The sequence below is a fragment of the Tinamus guttatus genome, unplaced genomic scaffold (genome assembly GCF_059628265.1).
Source record: "Tinamus guttatus ecotype Peru unplaced genomic scaffold, ASM5962826v1 Tinamus_guttatus_pri_ptg000027l, whole genome shotgun sequence".
In the NCBI taxonomy this organism is placed as follows: domain Eukaryota; kingdom Metazoa; phylum Chordata; class Aves; order Tinamiformes; family Tinamidae; genus Tinamus; species Tinamus guttatus.
Window position 1 is genome coordinate 24,613 of NW_028288561.1, and position 13,475 is coordinate 38,087.

The 13,475-nt window shown below is 56.1% G+C and overlaps 2 protein-coding genes across 2 annotated transcripts; one reads left to right on the forward strand and one right to left on the reverse strand.

Moving 5' to 3' along the window:
• Window positions 1-3,474: 3,474 nt before the first annotated feature.
• On the forward strand, window positions 3,475-5,759 carry LOC148596166 (P2Y purinoceptor 1-like). Its single transcript, XM_088527682.1, has 3 exons — window positions 3,475-3,956; window positions 4,433-4,509; window positions 5,620-5,759. The coding sequence occupies exons 1-3, from the start codon at window positions 3,475-3,477 to the stop codon at window positions 5,757-5,759; spliced, it is 699 nt and encodes a 232-aa protein (XP_088383808.1).
• Window positions 5,760-6,832: 1,073 nt separating this feature from the next.
• On the reverse strand, window positions 6,833-10,137 carry CCN5 (cellular communication network factor 5). Its single transcript, XM_010222965.2, has 4 exons — window positions 10,072-10,137; window positions 8,171-8,387; window positions 7,431-7,676; window positions 6,833-7,233 (listed from the first exon to the last, which is right to left on the reverse strand). The coding sequence occupies exons 1-4, from the start codon at window positions 10,129-10,131 to the stop codon at window positions 6,833-6,835; spliced, it is 924 nt and encodes a 307-aa protein (XP_010221267.2). The 5' UTR covers window positions 10,132-10,137.
• Between the last annotated feature and the right edge of the window lie 3,338 nt (window positions 10,138-13,475).

Genomic DNA, 13,475 nt, shown 5'->3' on the forward strand with positions numbered 1-13,475 from the left:
CAGCCGGGACTGCAGCGGCTCCTTGGGGGCCTCAGCGGGGCCCTGGGCAGCGACGGGATGAGCCGGGGCCTGCGGAGCCACCTGGAGCACGTGGGGACAAGCGGGAGGACGGGGGGGGGACACGGGGGACACAGGGACATGGGGACGTGGCAGAGACACAGAGAACACAGGGACATGGAGAGACATGCGGACGCGGTGGGGACATGCGGGCATGGGGGAATGTGGGGGACACGGGGGGACATGGGGGAATGCGACCATGATGGGACGCGGTGGAGACATAAGGACATGGGGGGGGGTCATGGGGCACAATAGAGGGACATGGGGACCTTGAGGGGGCATGGGGGGACACAGGGACACGAGGGGATGCGGGGGACGTGGGGACACGGGGGAGAATGGGGGGGGCACAGGGATACGGGGGGGAATGGGGGGACGGGCAGGACAGAGGGACGCAAGGGGAATGGGGGGACTTGGGGATACAGGGGAATGGAAACATGAAGGGACACGGAGGAAAATGGGGGGACACGGGAGGACACGGGTGGATATGGAGGGCACACAGGGACATGGGGGGACGGGGATACAGGGGAGAATAGGGGCACCGTGGGGGCTTTGGAGGGCCGCGCAGGAACACGGGACCGTTGGGTCCCTGGGGACGCGCTGGCCCGTCACTGCCGCGGGGCTGCACTGGCACTGGGCGTCCTGGCTGCGCTGCGAGACCCTCTGGGGCTGCTGCCCGAGGCGGCGCGGGAGCTGCCGGCGCCTGGGGACGCTGGGAGTGGCACCTGTGTCCCTGGGTATCCCTGTGTGTCCCTTGTGTCACCTGCATGTCCCTGTGTGTCCCCGTCTGTCGCGTGTCACCTGCATGTCCCTCCGTGTGTCCCCTCCATGTGTCCCTGTGTGTCCTTCCATGTTCCCTGTGTCCTCCCGTGTTCCTCCATGTGTCCCCGTGTCCTCCCATGTCCCTGTGTCCCGTGTCCCCCCGTATCCCCTCTGTCCCCCAGTATCTCCTCCATGTGTCCCTCCGTGTGTCCCCGTGTTTCTCCATGTCCCTCCGTGTCCTCCCATGTCTCCCGAGTCCCACTGTGTCTCCCCATGTCCCCAGTGTCCCCCTTTGTCTTCCCATGTTCCTAATATCCCTCCATGTCCCCCCGTAGGAGGTCAGCTAGAGCCAAGACGCACACTTAATGTGAGTTAAAAGATCTCGCTTGTTTATTAGTTTGCGTGCACTACATTTATATGATTCTAACAGTTAGTGGTGTAACTACACAAGCTCCTAATTGGTAGACAATGATGTAACTAAGACCTTTACAGTTCCCGTTACTTGTTTAGCTCATCCTTTTAGCTCAACAGCTTTTATTTTCTTTGACCTTGGCCTACTTCCTTATCCCCTAGTCAGCATTCTCGTTGTGCTTCCACTGAGACCTGAAAGCCCGGATTGAGCAGCCCTGCTGGGCAGCCATGGACGCGGCTTTCTAACCATTCCTCTATAATTCCTCCTTTTTTTCTTTTGCACCAGCCAGGCCTGATTGGTAGTAGAGAATACCTCACACTGGACGCCGCTTCCCGGCTCCTCGATCCTCCATCAAGCCGTAGCAACCCAGGATCTTCCACCCGTCGCAGCAACTTTCCTGCCGTTTGGTCCCCTGCCATCAGGTCCCAACGTTCCTGCTGTCGGGTCCCAACGTTCCTGCTGTCGGGTCCCAACGTTCCTGCTGTCGGGTCCCTGTTCGGGCGCCGGCTGTTGGGACCAGCGCAGGATAACTGCACGGCCTGTCTAGGAGCCGAGCCGGGTTACAAGATACGGACTCAACATGAGGTTAGGTCTTGCTCCGTTTATTAGCCTAAGTGCGTGTGTAATGATACTTACAAGCATCAGAGGGATTTCCAGGCTCACTGTGATGGGTTGCTAGGTCCCGACCGCACAGGCTCTTGTCAGCTCTGTGAAGTTGTTTACCAGAAGCGGCGAGTTCCTCATTCCCCGCGAGCTCCTCATTCCCAGCCGGCCAAGGACAATTTGCTAACACTCCTCTGTACATTATCAGCAAGGCGCAGGTGGTGCAGATCCTCAGCACAGCATTTCCCTACGGCTACCCCGATAGGAGAGGCTCAGAGGCCCCCACAGAGGAGGCCAGGAGGCTCCCAGCTCCTCATAGCGCAGTCCAGCAGGCTCAGAGGCCCCCATATGAGAGGCCCGGAGGCTCCCAGTTCCCCTTAGTGGAGGCCAGGAAGCTCCAGGGCCCCCCATATCGAAGGCCGAGAGGCTCCCAGTCCCCCATAGAGGAGGCTGGGAGGCTCAGAGGCCCCTGTAGAGGAGGCTGGGAAGCTCCCAGACTCCCATAGCGAAGGCTGGGAGGCTCAGAGGCCCCCATAGAGGAGTCCAGGAGGCTCAGAGACCCCATAGAGGAGGCTGGGAGGCTCAGAGGCCCCCATATGAGAGGCCAGGTGGCTCAGGGGCAAAGAGCAGGCCAAAACTATAAACAAATATTTTTATGAATTGTATTCGCTGTTTTCAAAGAATAAATCTCTCCCTATTAGAGTTGCTGTTGCTTGACTGAGGGTCTCAGCAAATGATTATAGTTCAAGCCAAGATAGCTGCTTTATTTAATTAAATGAAAAATACTATTTAAATGGACAGCATACTATTATTTGTTAAACATTCATTTCCAAAAATACACTGTAAGATAATAGAATGGGAAATGCAGAAAGTTTTAGTATAATACAGAAATTTTATAAGATATCATAAAACAAGTCTTACCTATGGGAAAACCCCATACTTTGCAGTCTTGCGAACTTTTAAGGATAAACTGTATGGAAATGTCTCAATTTAGTATTTCAATAAAATATAATGATATTTTGATAATGATATTTATTGATAATGATATTTATATAATTATATTATATAACGCTGTTTCCTAGAGGACACTACCTGCTTTTTGGGTTAGCGTTCACAGAATAGCTCGCACCTCTGTCGCGTCTCCAAACACTGGTAAGAAAATCTAGGGGGCACAACCACGACAGCACATGGACGCACATACGTACAAAACGCACCACTTGCAAAGCTCCTGGTCCTCGTGTGCACATTCCCTAACCCAACCCTAACCCTAAATCCTAAACCCTAACCCAACCCTACCCCTAACCTTAACCCCAAACCCTAACACTAATCCTAAACCTACCCCTAACGCCTAATCCCCTAACCCTAAACCCTAACCCCTACCCTATCCCTACACCCTAATCCCTAACCCTTAAACCCTAACTCTAACCCTAAACCCTAACCCGGGCACTGCTCTGTGGCTCCGAAGGTGCAGGCCTCATGCTCCTGACTACAGCTCGTAGTACTGGGCACCACACTCCTCCTACTGCTCTGTGGCTCCTGGCAGCACCTCCTGCGGGCACCGCTCCAGGAGCTCATTCCCCGTCCCCCGCCCCACGCCCTGGCCCCTCCACCACCGCAATCATCACCCAGAGGCACCACCTGGCATGAGGAAGCAGAACCAGAGGAACCAGCACTTCTCCCCCAGCACCCCTACAAGCTGCACAGCCCCATGGCCATGGAGGCTGCTCCAAACTGGACTTTGCCCTCCTGGCCATGTCAGCAAGGCAGCATGCTCCATGAACATGGCCTTCGCCCACCACTACCTGCCCGCCATCTACCTGGTGGTGATCCCGCTGGGGCTGGTGGGCAATGGACTGGGGCTGTGGCAGCTCCACACCCGGCTGTGGTGGAGCACCCTGAGCCTGCTCGTGGGCAACCTGGGCCTGGCCGACCTGCTCTGTGTCAGCACGCTGCCCTTCCTGGTGAGCTACTACGCACAGAGCAGACGGTGGGTGTTCGGCACGGTGTGGTGCCACCTCACGCGGAACTTCTTCCACCTCAACCTCCAAGCCAGCATCGGCTTCCTCACCTGCCTCAGCGTCCACCGGTACCTGGGCATCGTGCACCTCATGAAGATGCAGGGCAGGTCTGGCCCTGCCGCCCAGATTGCCTCTGGCCGCCCAGATTGGTGGCAGGTGTCTTGCACAGGCCCTCAAAGCGTCAATTTTTTAGGTTGTTTCCTGTTCGTTCTGTCCTATTTGGGGGCGGGGTGCAGGAAACCCATCTCTGGAGAAGGAAGGCAGCCATCTGGGGAACTCCCACCCCATACACGCGTCCGGCACCTTTTCTCCTTGTCCCAGCATGGGGCTGCAGAGCCCAGAGCTGCCCCAAGCCCCTTGGAGCGCCCCAAGGAAGGGGCACGTGCAGGGGTGAAGGTCAGAGCCTGCTTGTATAAGTCCCCCCAGAGCACATGGTTTCGCTTCCACTTCCTCCTCTGCGAGATTTTTTTGACAAGGAAAGCAAGACATGATGCAGAAGATGCCCAGATATTGCAAGGGTGTGGCAGGAGTTGAGGCAGCAACTGTGAAGCAGACCCCAGGTTTCTCAGCCCTCGTTTCCCAGCTCCCCTTTTCACCTGAGCAAGGCCAGGGTAGCCATTGCTGAGGCCAGGGAATACTCAGGATTTCCTGTGTGCGGAAGTAAGGTTGGTGGGAAAGGCCAAGTTTCTTGTGTGGGAAAACAAAATGGAACCTCTGCTCTAAGGAGAAACACCCCAAACTTTGGGAGATGCTGCTAGGAGGAGTGTGTGTGTAGGGGAAACAATTAAAAATTCAGTGACCAAAACTTTATGCCAATAATTCTCGGCTGGCCTATGTGACACGGTGCTTCAGTGACAAGCCTCCAAATTTCCAAGTTTAACCACACAAGTGTTTGTTGTTTCTGTCAGCACTGAAGTCTTTGTATGTGGAGAGAGGAGTTTCTTTGAAGCAGGACAACAGCTACAAACAAATCTGTCTCCTAATAGTGTGTGTGCTGAAATCAGGACTCTCTGTATTTCAGCCTCCTACTTATAAAGTGACATTTTCAAACAGGTATTGTGAGTATAACAGTGATTGAATAGATACGGGATGTATTTCCCAGAAGCAGACAAATTCATCCCCAGAAAGAGAGGATGCCAAGAATCAGGAAGATGCATAAGCAGCAGGAGAACTGAAGCCATGTGCATCTCGCTGCTTTTCCTTTCGGTCCCGATGCCTCCTGCTCTAGGCTCTCCCAGGCTGCAGCATCCTGCCTGGCCACGCCAGACTCCTTGTCACGCCGCTTTCCTCCCTTCCACACAACTTTACTCCACTTCACTTTGTTTGCCTTGCGGGAGCAGTTCCAGACTGTCAGGAGACAGTTCTGACTCATCTTTGTAACTTGATTTCTCTTTTCCTGCCTTTGTTTTGGCCTTAGCCTTCAGGGTTTGCGCTTGGGTGTTAGGTGGTATGTCTGGTGCCGCGGAGTGTCGTCTCCCGCATCTGAGCTCCCTGCTGCCACAGCCCTGCCAAACCACCAGTGCTTTGGAAAGGAGAGGCCAGGCGGAGCAGGAAGGTTTGTGTTTATTCTGGAGGGATGCGGGGAGGTGTCTTGGAGATGCCGTGGGGAGGACGCTTCTGCCCATGCCCAGGAATGTGGCTGTGTGTTGGCTTAGCAGATGCTGTGGGATGACTGAGCGTGTGTGAGCCGTGGAGCTGGGCAGCCCCAAGCGGAGATAACCTGCACTGCGAGGCCCATCCTGCCCATCCTGTCTGTGCCGTCCCCGGCAGGCCAGGCAGCGCAGGTACCACGAGGGCTCTGGTCTGTGGTGCTTGAGGCATTTCAGCCCCCGCGGAGCCGCATACGGGGCTCGCGGCGAATTAACAGCATCACCTGGCCCTACCCTGTCAGCCCCAGCCCCATCCTGTGAAGGAGCAATTCCTGGATTTGCGGGCCGGTTCTTGTGAAGGAGCTGGGATCTCCCTGGCTCCCAGACCTCTGCACAAGTCCCTCATTGCCCAGGTTGCTGTCTCACCTCTCAGAGGTGAAAACGGGGCAGGATGCACCCCGGGCCTGTCTTGATGTCTCTCTGGGAAGGTCTGGAAGCCACTGTGGGATGCTGCCCGGCTTGGGGCTAGCCCTGCTGCTGGTGGACACCCACACGTGTGTGTTCAGGTGGCCACCATGAGCTGGCAGGCTGGTCCCAAGGGCACTGGCTGCTCGAGTGTGACCACGACCACTGGAGAGAGCTGGCCCAGCCTTCCTCCGTGTTCCCTTTGGCAAAGCACTTTCCCGAAGCCTTGTCCTGGGAATCGCCCTAACCCCCAAGCATTGCTGCAGTGGCCATGTTACAGCAGGAGTCCCCAGCTGGATCCTCTTGCTACTGCACTGACCAGGTCTCAGGGACGCTTTCCCTGATGGACAGTGGCCCTGCCTGGGGGAACAGAGGTGCACACGAGGGGGCAGGTGCTGCGTGAAATGGGGTCTTAGTCTCAATTTTCCACTCTCCTTTGCAGCCAAGGTCCATCTGTTCTTCCTGGTTTCCCAGGGGATGTGTCCTCCATCTCCATCGAAACTGCAGCACTGGGGGCTTGGGTATGGCTCCTTGCTGGGACAAGTTGTTGGCTCCAGGCTGTGAGCAGGGCAGGCATTACTACATGAGACCGCCTCTTCCCCTCTGGAAAGGCAGAGCAGACAGTGACATGGAGACGGGAACACTGCAAGCTGTGGCACTGCGGGACATCATGGGGTCAATGGCAGCAGGGGCAGCTGGCCCGGGAGAGCCCTTGCAGCACCGCAGTGAGGCGGTTTTATGCTCTGGCTGCATGGGGTCTGAACCAGGCACATTGAAGCCCTGCTGCTCAGGAGAACCTGGGAGCCACAAACATGTCCCCTGCTGCACAGGCACCTCGAATCAACCCTGGCTCAGGGCCATATGGTTTCCATCTGTTTTCTTGGATTCTGACCTCCAGAGATCCCCAAATACAAGCCTACACTTGCCATCTAGTGCTGGGGTAAGTTTCCCAAGAGAGGTCTCAGGAGATGGCTTTTCTGGCCCTGAGATGTGGTTAGCTCGTGGCTGGGGTGGGGGGGAAGGCTGCTGAGGTGTCTCCAGGCACCTGGCGGGTCCCATGGCTCCTGTGCTGGCTGGAAATGCCCCCCTCCCTGTCCCACCCATTGTCCAGAGGTGTCCGAGTCCCCAGAAGCCCCACTCACCGCCAGGGATGCACGCGGCAGAGCCTGGCAGGGCCTGACCATGCAGAGCCGTCTCTGCGTCTCCAGGCGGCAGTGGCGGTTCTGGTTGGACACGCGGCTGGAGAAGCCCAGGCCACAGGTGACCGAGCAGGCGCTCCACTCTGTGCTCCACTCCTTGCAGGGGTAGGGGAGCCCCGGGATCCTGGGCGCTGTGTGGGGAGAGGGGAGGAAAGGGTGCTTGGAGCCCAGGATGGGTGCCCAGCTGGCACTGGTTTGGGAAGTGGGTCATAGATATCTGAGGGTGAGCGTGCAATGAATCATCTCCCGCTGATGCTCCCAGCACAGGGTACTGGGGAAGGGGCTGTGCCCAGACTTCAGGAGCACCTGGCCGCGCTCTGTGCATCACCTGCCGCTGCGGACGGGGGCAGCTCCCGGCTCTCGCAGATCCACTCCTGGCAGCACTTCCCCAGGACGTCCACACGCCGTGGGAAGGGGCAGTCCGGCGTGGGCAGGCGGACGTCCTCCTGGCACAGTGGGACGCAGGTGACGCCTCCGTCGGAGCAGCGGCACTGCAGCTTGCAGCTGGGCTGGAAAACCTCCCCGTCTCGATAGACGCGGCCGTTCACTTCGCAGCTCTCCTCGTCACCCTCGACTTTAAGCAACAGCCAGGGACAAAGTTAGGGACAAAGAGCTGGTGAATTGTGGGTGTCCAAGGGGTCCGGGACACTTGAAGGGCACCCATGCGGCTGGCACCAGAGGGGAGCTGCCACCTCTATCTGAGCTGCCTCCTCCTGCCTTGCTCCATCTCTGGCCTTGGTAGAGTCCAACCATGGCTCTCCTGGCCTCTGAGGAGCTGCTGATGTGACATCTGACAGCCCATGGCTTCAAGGACTCCCAAGGGACCAGGGTTTATTCTTTCTGCCTTTCCTTGGCAATGCCTGCTCCTCCTTGAGCCCAAGCTGGGTTCACCCCACGCTCCAGCACCTAGGGACTCCATTCCTTGTCAGCCACCTCCTTCCCCGCTCAGAGCACCCCCATCCCAAGCTACCCGTGCACCAGCCCTAGAAAAGCTGCTCTTCGGGTTGGGACGGCTCTGCCCCTGCGGTCGGGCGGCCCGGAGCGCCCCGGGCCAGCAGCGATGCTCACAGTTGCAGGTGCCCGCCGTGCCTGCGCGCACTGCACTGTAGTCGCAGACGAGGCCCTGGCTCTGGTCGCACACGGCGAGGAAGTCGCAGGGCTCGCCCAGGCGCCGTGCGCAGACCTTGCAGCAGCCACAGCCATCCAGGACGAGCGGGGAGCCGTGGGGGCAGCGGGAGGGTTCCCAGGGGCAGTAGCAGGGTCGCTGGCACAGCTGGGCACACACCTGCAGAGGAAAAATGACCCCGTCACTGCTGCTGCTTCCCTGCAGACACCAGGACCCCTCAGCCACAGTTGGCTGGGGATAGCTTTTCGGTGGAGGGAGGCTCAGCCTCCAGGAATGGGGCAAAGCAGCCTGGAAGACTACTGTGCTCGCAGAGCTTGTCCGTGACATGAACAGAGCTGCAGCCTGAAGGATGGAGCGCATGTCTGTACCGTGATGCAGTATCCTCCACCTGCTCTGGGCAGCTGGGCAAGGAGCTCCTCGACTGCTTCATGTGCAGACACTGGAGCTAAATCTCCCTTCCCGGTCAGTCTAATCCCTTTCGCAATGATTTGCCTGCGCGATGGCCACTCTGCCAGGGCTGGACGCTGCAGGGGTTCACCCAGCCCTGCGGCGGGTACTTATAGCTCATTTTGCAAGCAGACCCAGGCACAGGCACCTCTGCTGAGGCTGCCCAGAGATGGATAGACTCAGCTGCAGCCTGCCTGGTTTGCCTACCATGTCTCTTTCTTAAGTCTCTTCCCTTGTCACCAGGTGTGACATGCCTGGAAGGACAGAGAAGGTGGGTATGGCCATGCTCTCTGCTTTGCTCATCTGCAGGAGTTTAGGTGGCCACATACTCTCTCGCAATGTCAGTGCTAGTAATTGAAGGTGAAATATAACCAAAATGGCCTGGAAAATATGTGCATTCTTATTTAATTAATGAATTGCCTAGTTACCATCACAAAGATCGTAGTGAGAACCATGGCAGTGACTGAAGGACTATCTGTGGTGACAGGGATGGGGTTGGAGATACCCAAGGGCACTGGTGATTCCTCAGACATGCAGTGAGCACTCCTGGGGCAGTATCATTTCTCAGTTACTGTTTCCCCCAGCAGCCAATGCTTTTTTTTTTTCCTCATCTTTCAGGAGGTTACTATTACAGATTGATGCTCTGGAAAGATTATTGAGGCCAACTCCTTTACTCAGTTTCCCGCTACCCCTTGCAAGTAGCTTGTCTTTGGCTGACAGCATCTCCTCTTAGAGATCTAAACTGTCTATTAAGAGTCAGACAAGCAAGAAGTTGCCACAATAGCCCTGCTTGCAGAAGGTTTATCTTGAGGATTCAAACAGCAATTAAAAGAAATTGCAACTGAAATAACTGAAATACCCCAAACTTTTCAGCTTTCCAGCTCTCTGCACAGGGTACTCTGTCACACACAGTCCAAGAGGAAAAAAAAATATTACTAGGACAACGCAGATCCCGTAGGTGGCATCAGCTCTACGTGAGCAACACGGCGGGAGCGAGGGGCGGGGGGTAAAACCGAGTAATGGTGAGGCTGGTTCTGGCTCCTTGGCCCTCTGCCTGGCTACTGGAGCCCAGAGCAAGGGCTCTGCAGCAGGAGCCATGTGGCAGGGGGACGTGCAGGAGCTCCTGGGAAGGGACGAGCAAGCAGAGCACATCCCTGCCCTCCTGCGTGCCCTGGGGACACGCACAGGGGGCACCTCCGGCCCGGGGGCGTTAGGACCCTGCTGCTTCGTGCCACGTGTCTCTGTCTGACATTGCTTTGCCTCCGAGACAGCACGGATAAATCCCCTCTGCTTGCAGGCTCTGCACGTGGGGCCAAGGGCTCTGAGCTGGGATTTTGCAAGAATCAGGCACTTCCCTGGCTGCTGCCAACGGCACCCCAGGATCCCCCTCCCTTACCTTGGAAAGGGTGCAGAGCAGGGAGAAGAGGAGAAGCTGCTTCTCCAGCTGGAGCCTCATGCTGCTCTTTCTGCCGCCACTTCAGCACATCCCGCAGGCACTTTGGAGGCTGCAGCGTGTCTGCAGGTTTTAAAGCCCCGAGTAGGTCCTGCTGGTGTTTATACTCTCCCTGCTCTGATGTCACTCAGAGGCTCCAGTATAAACATGAGTAGGTTTGGACAAGCCTCAAGCTTTGCTTTTTTTTTTTTTTTTTTCATTTTCTTTTCCTGCCCACATTCCAGCTGCCACTTCCACTCTCCTCAAGGTGAGAAGATGTTATCCATGGGGGCAGAAAGCAAAGAGCAGGGACCCTCTGCCCAGGGGCTGGAAAGCCAGGCTGGCACATCCAAGTCTGGTGTGTGGAGGGAAGGTCTATGCATCATCCTGCTGATGTAAATCTGCCCAGATAGACCCTGAGTCTTTCTCCTGGATTTCGCATAGCGCCTTTGTGTGGTCCGTATGTCCATGAGTCAAACATCAGAAGAATGCAAATCGCTTTCGACTTGAAAGATTTACTCTGATCACAGAGCTCCTCTTCCCAGGACAGTCTGTCCTGCACTGGCGCATTGCTACAGCCAAGTGACAGCAGGGAACCCACTCCTGTTTTTCATGCTGAGCCTAGCGCGTGGTAGGAAAGCTGTCCGTGAGAGGTGCAGACACCTGTGTCGTACAGAGCCCTCAAGTCAAAGGCAGGATCAGGTCCCCCTATTTTTAGGGAAACTGTGTGATGTGCTTCTGCTCTGGGGAGCTGTAGTTGCAGCAATCGCACCAGGCATCCTAGGTGCATTGCCATTCTCAGTTTCTCTGGCATATCAAGAATGAGAAAGGGATTTGCTGTGGTTGTGGTGCCAACAAAGTATCCACAGTGCAGCACACAGTGCAGTGCACTGAAGGGCCAGTGCAGGTTGCAGGTGAGGCTGCAGGTCTGGCTTTTGCAGCAGCACTGCTAACTTTAAGCCTTGTAAATCCAAGTTCAGCTCCTGAAAAAAAATATAATCAGTTTAAACCATCATGAGGATTAGAAGTCTAGCTTTGGGGGAAAAGGAGAGTGCGCTTTGTGTTTACCCTTCATGCCTTCCTTTTTCAGTTTGCCCTTTGCAAGCTTTTTTCCCAGATGCTGTAGCTGAGGAGTTAAGGGTGGCTCTTCAGGAAAGAAAAAGGTCTCAATTCCTTCAGCAGACAGAGCCCTTGCTTTAGGCCAGTAGCCCCGTGATTTTATCAGAAGATAGAAAAAGGGGAACTTAAGGGGGACATGTGTCCTGCAGCTCTGCTGTGCTCCTCTCCTGCACCCCAAGTGACTGCAGGCAGCTCCGGGAGCTGGGGACACATATCCCTGCTTTGGTGCAGGGGATGAATCTGGGCAGGCTGCACACACCAAGGCTTTATCCCTGTCTCCCAGGCAGGCATGATTAGAACTGCTCTGGGAATTACAATATATACTGGCAAACATGCAGGAGAGGCTAAGTGCCATTTAGACGGGGCACCAGTTACAGAGTTACACAGTTATGAGTGATGCCCCAAATCCTTTCCTCCACCCACTTTTCCCTTCCTCCTTGCCTTTTTTTTTTTTTTTTTTTTCCTGGCTGCAAAATGGGATTGTTTGGAAAAAGAAGGTGACAAATCCTTAGTCACTTGCACAGCAATGTTAGATCTCAGCTTGTTGGTACATGAGATCCCTGCAGCTTGGAATAGCTGCGGAGCAGGAGAGCAGGAGTGTCCAGAGCACAGCTGCGCTGCGAGGCACGGAGGAGGGAAGAGGCGCTTGGGTCTCCTCCCTTACCACTGTGATTCTCTGCTTCGGTTTTACTTCATTAGCTGTAATCAGTTTTGTTAATGAGACCACGTCAGCTTGTAAAAATACACAGCTGCCTCCCAAAGCTGCTGAGACTTCTCCTGGAACTGAAATTCCCTCTCCCCATAGATGATCCTGAAGACTCCTGTCTTTTGGGGACTAAAGAGCTGCGTGTCCTCCCAAAGGGCATCCCCTAGCAGTGCAGCAGCTGCACACCCAGGTTTTAGGGGTGCTAATCAAACCTCCATCCCCTCATGTTAGCGGTGCTGGAGCAGCTCCTTGGTGCACAAACAGGCAGGTGCGCTGCAGGCAGCACCCTGAGCTCCCTGGGGAGCCCCAGCACTGCCCATCACTGTCAGGAACAACAGCAAGGCTGAGCTGCCTTGTCCTCACGGACACCGAGCTCACAGGGGTGAAGACCTTGTGCATTTGGGTCCCGGTTCTGGCTGGGTCCATGCAGCCCCCAAAGGGAGCAGGCTGCATCTCTGGGAGCTGCGTGGGCAGCACAGAAGGATGCCAAGGGCTAGGAGGAGGACCAGGGCCATCGTGAGCTCGTGCACAGAGCTGCAATCCCTGCTGCTGGCCATGATAGCGAGCCCCGAGGATGGATGTGCTGCTCAGGGAGGGTGAATGTCCCCCTCACTGTAGGCTGGCTGGAGAGGGGAGCCTCCAGCATCACCAAAACGACATCACCATGATGTCACTGCAGCAGTGCGGCGTTGCTGGCATATCGCGTCACTGTGCAAAGTGACATCACTGTGATGACACGACATCACCAGGAACCATCATTGGTTCAGCCAGCGACAGAGGGCTGGAGCATTAAGGAAAGCAGCCAAGCCTGTCAGAGGCCAAAACTGCAGGCCCGCGCACAGCCAGTTGCCCATACTTGAGATTTTATCAGCACTGTTTCTGCAGGAAGTGTGTTCGGCGGAATCAGTCCTGGCCTCGTGAGGCTCCCTGGCTGCCCGAGGACGGGGGGCTCTTTCTAAATAGCCTTCAGCAGATGTCCCCAGCAAAGGGGACACCTCTGGCTGCCTCCTGCCCATACACCTGCTGTCATTGAAATCACATTTTGCAAATGCCCAAGGGCCTGGGAGAAGAGGCAATTCTGTGCCCAGAGAAGGTGAGCGGGATGAGGACAAGGGGCAGTCCTTGGTGCTCGGGACCCTTTCCAGCCTGCATAGGAGGCCAGGTCAGGAGCGGCCTGGGTGACGATGAGGAAAGTGTGTGCTATGAGCATGAGCTTATGAGCTGCTGGGCATGAACCTGAGTGTCCAACCCTGCCGAATCTCACGGAAACACATCTGCCTAACGAGACAGGAAATGGAGAGGCAGCAGCATGGCAAGCACAGAGTGGCTGGGGCAAAGGGAAGGGCACTGCCTCAGGGACAGCTCTGCTCGAACCCTTTCAGATCCAGGTTAGGAACTCCCCACCGTCAGGTTCCAGCAGCGCTGCCCTGAGCACTCAACAGGCACCACTGCTCAGATGTCACGGTGCTGCCTGTAGTAACCCCGTGGGCTCACGCTGCTCCTTTTCCCTCTCTTTCCACTCCCTTGTTAACTGGCGCTCGCT